Source organism: Pundamilia nyererei, unplaced genomic scaffold, assembly GCF_000239375.1.
Source record: "Pundamilia nyererei isolate P.nyererei 1_Seehausen unplaced genomic scaffold, PunNye1.0 scaffold00171, whole genome shotgun sequence".
Classification (NCBI taxonomy): domain Eukaryota; kingdom Metazoa; phylum Chordata; class Actinopteri; order Cichliformes; family Cichlidae; genus Pundamilia; species Pundamilia nyererei.
Window position 1 is genome coordinate 115,065 of NW_005187572.1, and position 8,067 is coordinate 123,131.

Consider the following 8,067-nt stretch of genomic DNA (forward strand, 5'->3'; position numbering starts at 1 on the left):
CAGGGTGCAGGGTATGGTAGCTGGAATAGCAACATACCCAAGGATAAGCAGAAGAGCATGACTGATATGATGAAACTGGGATTTTGTTGCACTTAATTTTTGCAAACACAACTAAAACTATAACTGAAACTAATCAAAACTAAACTGAAACTAAGGATTTTCAAAAAAATAAAAACTAAACTAAACTAGCAAACAATTGGTAAAAACGAATTAAAACTGATATAAAATTGAAAATCTGAAGTCAAAACTAAATAAAAATAAAAACTAATGAAAATTGCAAAACTATTAAAACCCTGGCCCACATGCAGAGGGATCTATGTCATGATTAGACTCCAATAAGTCATCATGGGAGAACAAGACCCCTGTAGTCAATTCACGACAGGACCCCTCAGAGACTAGACTTTGGTGGTGGTGAAGTTGGAGGCTCAGATATGTTCTGAGTAACCAGGGTGAGGCAGAGACAGACTGACAGTCAGAATGACAGAGGTACAGTGAGATGTAAAGCTCACAGGATGTAGGCTGACTGGCTCACCGAAGGCAGGGAAGAAAATTATCGGACTATCATAATGATGTCAGTGTTGAAAGTGGTGTAAAGAAGAAAAGCAAGCAGATGAGTAATTAAAGATCATTACTCAGAATCAGCTGCAGGTCTTTATCCTCTTAGTTGGTCATGGAATAAGGAACAGGAAGCAACAGGCCACACCTGGCCATGAAACTACTTTCCAGTCAATTTTCCAATTACTTTTGAGCCTCTGAATATGGGGAATGTTGAATGCAATGTTTTTGTTAAACCTCTTTAATTAAAGCTGAAAGTCTGCAGATTGGATTCAAAATCCAGCGCAGTGGTGCAGAGAAAAAATTCACTGTCCACGTACTTATGGACTGAACTATATAAACACTTCAAAGTGGATGGAATCTGTTATGAGTATGAACCTGAATGTAAGGAGACAGTGAGACACATCGGAAATATTAAAGTGTGCTGCACTGGAGTTGGAAATCTCACTTGGATCAAATCCAGCCTAACTGAGTAGAAGCAGCACTTCTTTATCTTCATGGAGGAGGCTTCGTACTGGAGTCGGGTAATGAGCTCAACACTTTTTGGAACATTGTCCTATCATCCCATGCTGGGATAACTTGGGCAATCAATTATGAAAAAGCTTGTGGCATCCACACATGCTGATAATTTCATTTAGAATAAATGATTTAAACCCATTAAATTCAAAATGTCTCCGACTCGTGGACCCGGTGAGTATACGGTATGTGTGCAGAAGAAAGAACCAACACGTGCTCGTCTTGTTTTCTTTATAGGTTGATTATTACTTTTGCAAATACATAGTATTTCTTTACAAATATTGTAAGAAAATGAGAACACAGTTAACAGACTTCTTTCCATTTAATAAATATGATTGTAAATGCATAAAACAATTACACACGGCACAGTTGAGGTCGAACAAAAACACTGGAACACCTTACCGTCTGTTCTTATACAAAAGCTGTACAGTAGTAAAACTCTTTTTTTTTTTTAATTGTTATTATTATTTCTCTACAAAAATAATAATCTTGCTAATTCTGCAGGGCGGAGGAGATGGGGAGAAGGAGAGAGAGTAGCTCGGAGTTAGGCTACAACTTGATTTTCCGCACCCTTGGGTCCTGTCACATCACAGCTCACCCTAACCAGGAGGCCAGAGAGCCACCTTGTTAACATGGCTTCCAGGCTGTTCGACCTGTCTTTCTCCCTGTGAAGCTCACAGGCAGGAGGAGGTGCTGTTATTATGATGGCCTTGCTGATCTTGTCTGGTCAGAGTCATTTCCTGTTCCCTGGAGTTAAGGTTCATATTAGAGCCCTGCTGTTTCTGATCACAGGCCTGTGGTTCCAGGCTGCTGTACAGTATCTCCCTCAAGCTATGCAAAACCAGAGACAGACAGAGAGATGGATATGAATGCTCTCAAATACGAGCTAAGTAATTCGTAAGTAATCCCAGCACACCTACAGTACATTCTTTACATTGAAACACTAGTAAGATACTCTTACAGGGGGGCGATGATGCTCATTTTCACCTCCATAGCTTTAATCTTGGACTCTACTAGAGTAGCTTTGCATGCGTTGGTGTTAAATAACATGTTTGTACTGGACCCTGGGTTTACCTTCCATCTGAAACAAGCTGATTTGGCACCATGTCTTTAAGACAACTTCTGATTCTAAAGAGTTGAATGGCAGGGAGATGGGTCTTCTGCACTTACAACCATAGATTTGCACCTGAAATGACCATAATGGGGATATCTGCACTCACTGAGCCAAGATTAGAAATCGTATGAAACTGAGCAGTCTGAGCTTTTAGCTAACAAAGATTACTTATACATGCCCTGACCCCGTTCTTTGAAACCTTGGCCATGTCTGAAATAAGCAAAAACCAAAAAAGAAGGCCCCTTAAAATGTCTTAATATATTGCAACAAAACCCCAATCACCAGTTTGTAAAATTACCCACGTACACTGTGCACAACTCCATAAACCGAGCTCATGGCTGAGTACAAATTTTGTCCTGCACCAGCAGACAGAACACACCGAGCCACAAGACAGATGAAGATGTAAGCTGATTTGTTTCCCAAATCATGTTTGCATGCAGCTCTGAAATATGAACACTTCCTCTTGAACAGACCTATGACAACTGAAAATATCACTGGTGTTTGTCTGTGCACTTTTCAGTTTTAAGGGCAGGACACACTGGCTGCATACCAACACACTCATGGCCCGATGTCTGCATGCATCATTTCCCTGTTAAGTATATGGACTCAAGCACTTCAAGTGCGATATGGTGCCAATAAGTGTGATGTGGAAATCCTGAGGCACCCAGCAATGCAAAGAAGGGAAGAATATTCAGATCTTCAGACATGTGATAGCAACAACCTGGCCATAACCCCGTGTGCTTGAATTACAGCACTGTCTCTAACTCTTCCATTCAACAGCTATAGAGAAAGCTGATGATTACAGCCAATTACTTTCAAGTTTTCTCTGCTAAAGAACTATCAGCACTTGAACACCACTAACCAATTTTGCTCCAGTATCGGAGCACATCAACAAGCTGTGCTGCAAAACTACCTGCTGCTTTTACAATTTGCACAAGTTGGTGACAAAACCCTTGATTCATATCTGTTTGCACGTGTAACCTTAACATCTCATTACACAAAGAACCCCAGAGTATTGAACAGTCAGACCTTTTCATTACAACGGGGGCAAATTATCCGGACTAGATAATGGTTCACTTACACTCGAGTAAAAATAGGATGGCACCCTCCCTGCGACTAAGAAAAATCAGTGCTTTCCTGCTGATTCCACTTTTGGAAAGTCTCTGCGATGACCATCTTTGCCCAGAGGCCGAACAAGAAACACTCACACCCTCTGGGGAGCCATTGGCGACCTGCATATAATTGTTTTTGGAAAATATTAGTGCCTCAGTCAACAGCGTGGAGATTTGGACCAAAATTGGAATCGTCCAATCGTTAGCTGTTCATCAGTTTCTCCAGTCGCTCAATTTACAGTCAAATGAAATGATGCTGCACAGTTTACATCTCATAACTCGGTGAATTTTGGCACATTTGCAGGAAAGATGATGCAACAGAACAGAAGCAACTTCCTCTGTGCTGTATTTCTCCATCCCGCCGAAATAAAAAAGAGAAAAGAACATCTTAAAAAGTTGCCTCAGAAGATATGAAAGGCATCAATCAGGCATTTACATCTGTCAGATTTCACACACACAGAGCACCAGAGGGCTTGACAGTCCTCTGAGGCTAACCATCCATGTAGCCTGGTAGCATCTGCGCTCTACTTCTCCTGATCCTGCAGCATGAAATAATGAGCTGGGATGAAGATGGGTGCTACTTGAGAGCAGGTTGGGATATTACCCTAAATGTGTAACCAACCTTAGCCAGCCTTGAGCTTGACAGGCCACATTAAGTATTCAAGAAGCCAACCTCTTCTTATTCTGTCCAATAGAACGCTCTTAATGCGTCGTGTCCGCTAAAAGCCGTCTTCAATCTCTCTCAACCTGTCTGTCTGTCTCTCTCTTTCTCACTGCCATGCTCTTCAGATTCTCCCACAAAGCAGCTGCATCCCTAAGTGCCACCTTAAATCTGAGCCGCGATAAGTTGTTCTCTGCATCTTGCAGTACCTCCCAGACTGTGGCCAGGAATGATCTTTCTTTGTGGGATCGTTGCCAGGTCGTCATCTGTTGTATCTTGTAAAGGTCTAAAAGGTCCGGTGATATTTGGAGGTCACCCGCAGATTGATGGCGCCTCAGCCATCAAGTGATATTCTGAAGCACAAAACATTTTACAAACTGGCGTGTATCATAAATAGTACCAGAAGCATTAGATTAACAGCAAGGTTTAAATTAATCCAGAGATCCACACCCTGTTGTTGTTCGGTTGTTAATAAATTAAAATTGGGAAAAAAAATTAACACTTTTGTAGAAAATGTGTATTGTGCCATAAATCAGCTTTCTGAGAGACAATGGACCAAAAGCTTTGAGGTGCCCTATTCATATTTTATAACAGTATCTCTTTTTAGTATGACATTTGTTATTAAAATACACAAATTATTTCTAACATAGACATTCATGATTTACAAAATAAATGTGTAATTCACTTCAATAACATACTTCATGTATATTCATGAATAAATAATACACTACTGCTGTTACTTCATAGAACAGCAAACCAATCTCAGACATGTAACCAAAACGCTGCTGCTCGTTACACATTCTCTGCTCTTCGGTTCACGCCGCCGATCCTTCTTCCATTATGGATGCGACTCGTATAAATAAACGGGACTTTTTTTCTAAATATTTAATTTATCGGAGACATGTGTTAAAATAAATTGAAAACCTGTACACAGTTTCTTCTGGTTTGAACAGAGCACAGTATGTGTCAGCGGGGTCCAACATGCACAGGTATAAAGCTCAAAACCATTGTGTCCCAAATGGTAAAAAATATCCATGACAGAGCTGGAACAGTGATCCAGTCCAGAGTTTAGACGATGTACGTGGGGAGTTCTGTGGAAAATTTCACATGTACATGAGGTTTCATACATCCTGGTGGAGAAAAGAAAGAAACGTGTCAGTGCTGATTCAGTGCTAGCTGATTACACGAACAACAGTATCGATCATTAAATACTGTAAATATGTGTTAGGAACAGTCTGGACATCTAGGAGACTCATGCCTTCGTTTGAAGTTTTATTTTGAAAACTTGAGGATTTTAACAGGAAGTAAGCTCTGGCAGAACCAGTCATCTGCTGCGACCGGTTGGGGAAGGAAACGGGACAAAAGATGCATTTAAATGCAAAGTTTAATTGACCTTAGGCGGGGAATCAAAGCCTTTCACGTTATAGTCGTTTTACGTGACAATCTCACCTGCCCAGGTGTCGGTTAGACATCACGAGGTGTCAGACAATATATGATTTTTAAACAGCAATGAATGAGCCTACAAGTGACAATTACAACATAATGATTAATGACAAGAAGCGCTTTAAATGCGTGAGTGAGATGACGTGCAGCTACACAACAACAGAGCAGAAGCTCGCTAACACTAACTGACATACACAACTCATCGCACCAGTGCCGGGAATTCTGGGAACAATGAATTTATTCAGATCTATTTCGCTATTAATTTTGTCAAATGTGGACACTTTAAACTTCAAATATACCACCAACATTCAGAGGGATCCACAAAAACGAAAAACGACATCTCCCACCCCAAAGAAAGGCTTGTTATGTGTTAGCATGTTAGACAAGCAAATGTTGACTCAGGATGTACATATGGGTGACAAACTGGAAGAAAAGCTGAATGAATGAGACATGAAATGAATAATGAATTAAAAAATTGGTATGAATCATCTTATAGTCTCCATACCACCAAACTCGGCCGGGCCGATGCATTTTCTTGACAAGTGTAATAAATTTCAAGCTGCATCTTAAAATTAAAGGTGCTATTTAAGTAAAGTAGAGCGGAACAGTTATAGATGTTCCCGAGCCACTTGTTTTTTTTCTTTCATTTGCCACCCATCAATATTCTGAGGTGATTAAAGAGGGACATGAAAAGAGAGAAAAATGTGTTAATTGTACCACTGAGAGGCAATTCCACTGTTTGTCATACTCATTTTCATTTAGTTGTCCTGCTGACTGGACCATTTCACTGAGAAACACATAACAAAACGCACAGTACAGTGTCATGAAACAACACGTGAACACGATGGTGTGAAATAAACAACGGCATAAAAGAAAAAAAATACTGAAACTGATGTTTACCGATGGGCCGCGAGTTAAACTCTGTGTCCAGAATCTCCAAAGAATGCACCAAGTCCCGCTGAGAGCTGGGCGTGGCCACCGTTGGATTCGCTGGACTCATTTCTTGTTCTTTTTCGTTCTGCATCTGCGCATAGACGTTGAGGCCTGGGATCTTCCTTGAGGAAAGATTTACAGTGAGGCAGAGGAATAAAGAGCACGGCCTAAACTAAAACAGTGGCAGCAGTTTGCAGCAGTGCTGTTTTGATCATTCGCATCTGCAGTTCTATGTATTTTGAGCCATCTGGCGATGTTTGCGTGCGAATCGGCAGGAACATTAGAAATGGTCTGTAAATGTGAAGTTTGATTCTGTCTCTGCTTGCCTCACCATGACTCTTCATATCATTCTCCCTTGGAACTGCTTCTTGGCGCAGAGACATAATTTAACATTTGAGAAAGGTCAACTGCCAGTGTTCAAAGGGCTTAATATTGATAGCAGCTGAAGACTAACTGACATTTCTTTTGTAAAGACTGACCTGATAAAAGAATTTCTGCGTGTGTGTGTGTGTGTGTGTGTGTGTGTGTGTGTGTGTGTGAGGGGAAAAGCCAATTCTCCACCCAGGAGCACTGGGTACGGCGGGGTAGACATTTGACAGGCACCTATCAACCTTCTCTTAGCCCCGCCGACAGCTTTTGTTTACCGAGCTGTCAGGATGGCTCGACAACTCCCTATCGCGCACAATGTGACAACTATATAGATGTGAACACTTTACCTCTTGAATTTGTAGATGACAAATACAGCTAAACCCACAACCACTACTGATAGCAGCATTAGCATGGCAGAGCCACTGTGGTTCTCGCTGGTGTCCACTAGGGGCGCTGCAGAGAAAGGGGAGACAGGAACCCCAGAGCGTAAATATCACATCAACGACACCACCCGTATTTCCACCCAGCTGAATCATGCAATGAGCAGTCTACACACATGAAGCCTATGTGAATCAAAGATGAATCATTTTAATATACAGTAGTATGGACTTCTCTTACTCTTTATCTTATTAGCCCCTTTAGGACAGTAGCAGCATCCCCAATAGGAAGAGGCACACATACTTGTAACGATGTTCACTCTCTGAATGTCTCTGTGTAGCTACATGGTGGGAGCCAATCAGACACAGAGTTGGGGTTGTTAGTTAAGTAATAAAATACACCTGACTGACTGCTGTTTCTATGTTTTGTCCCGCTTGCTACACAAGGTACAAAGGCCGTTCTGGGCAGCTGTGAATGCACACACATGCAGGGGGGATTGTTACCTGCTGATAAGTGCGCTGCATACACGGTGACTTGGACCCCGGGCCGCAACGTGAACTGGACGAGATTTTGATTCAGCGCGCTGAGCAAAAGCTCGGAAAGCTGTTGAGACAAAGATGGAGAGAGGGGAGCTTCAAATCCCTTTGTTGCAATTTTAATAAATAAAAAAGGAAAATGTTACAGGTCAAAAAAAAGGTAAAGTCAAGCTCATCACACTACAGTCTCATCCGTCTTTGCTATTGACTCGTCATTTATTATCTGTGTTTTGACATTTAAGAGCAAATGTGGTCAAAGTCACGATCAGTCCTTTGATGCCAGGTTGAATAATTGAGTCCAAAACTCGCTTGCCTTTGAAAGCATTTCTAAAAGTTTCAGAGTCTGCTCAGTGAGTTTGTAAATGATAGGAAAAAACAGCCAAAGTGAATTATGAAAGACGAGTTATCTTAATATACTGACGGGGGTCAGGACAAGATATATTATATATA

At 41.3% G+C, this 8,067-nt stretch overlaps 1 protein-coding gene across 2 annotated transcripts in view; it reads right to left on the reverse strand.

Moving 5' to 3' along the window:
- Window positions 1–5,031: 5,031 nt before the first annotated feature.
- Window positions 5,032–8,067, reverse strand: part of sorcs1 (sortilin-related VPS10 domain containing receptor 1) — a 176,040-nt gene continuing 173,004 nt past the window's right edge. The window contains exons 24-28 of one of the 2 annotated variants that reach the window (XM_005746004.1): window positions 7,585–7,684; window positions 7,051–7,156; window positions 6,302–6,456; window positions 6,119–6,188; window positions 5,032–5,088 (exon numbers count right to left, since the gene is read on the reverse strand). In XM_005746004.1, the coding sequence (XP_005746061.1) occupies window positions 6,160–6,188; window positions 6,302–6,456; window positions 7,051–7,156; window positions 7,585–7,684 (390 nt within the window). In that variant the 3' untranslated portion in view covers window positions 5,032–5,088; window positions 6,119–6,159. Of the gene's footprint in view, window positions 5,089–6,118; window positions 6,189–6,301; window positions 6,457–7,050; window positions 7,157–7,321; window positions 7,422–7,584; window positions 7,685–8,067 lie in introns of those variants that run through there. The other variant, XM_005746006.1, reaches the window with a different exon arrangement.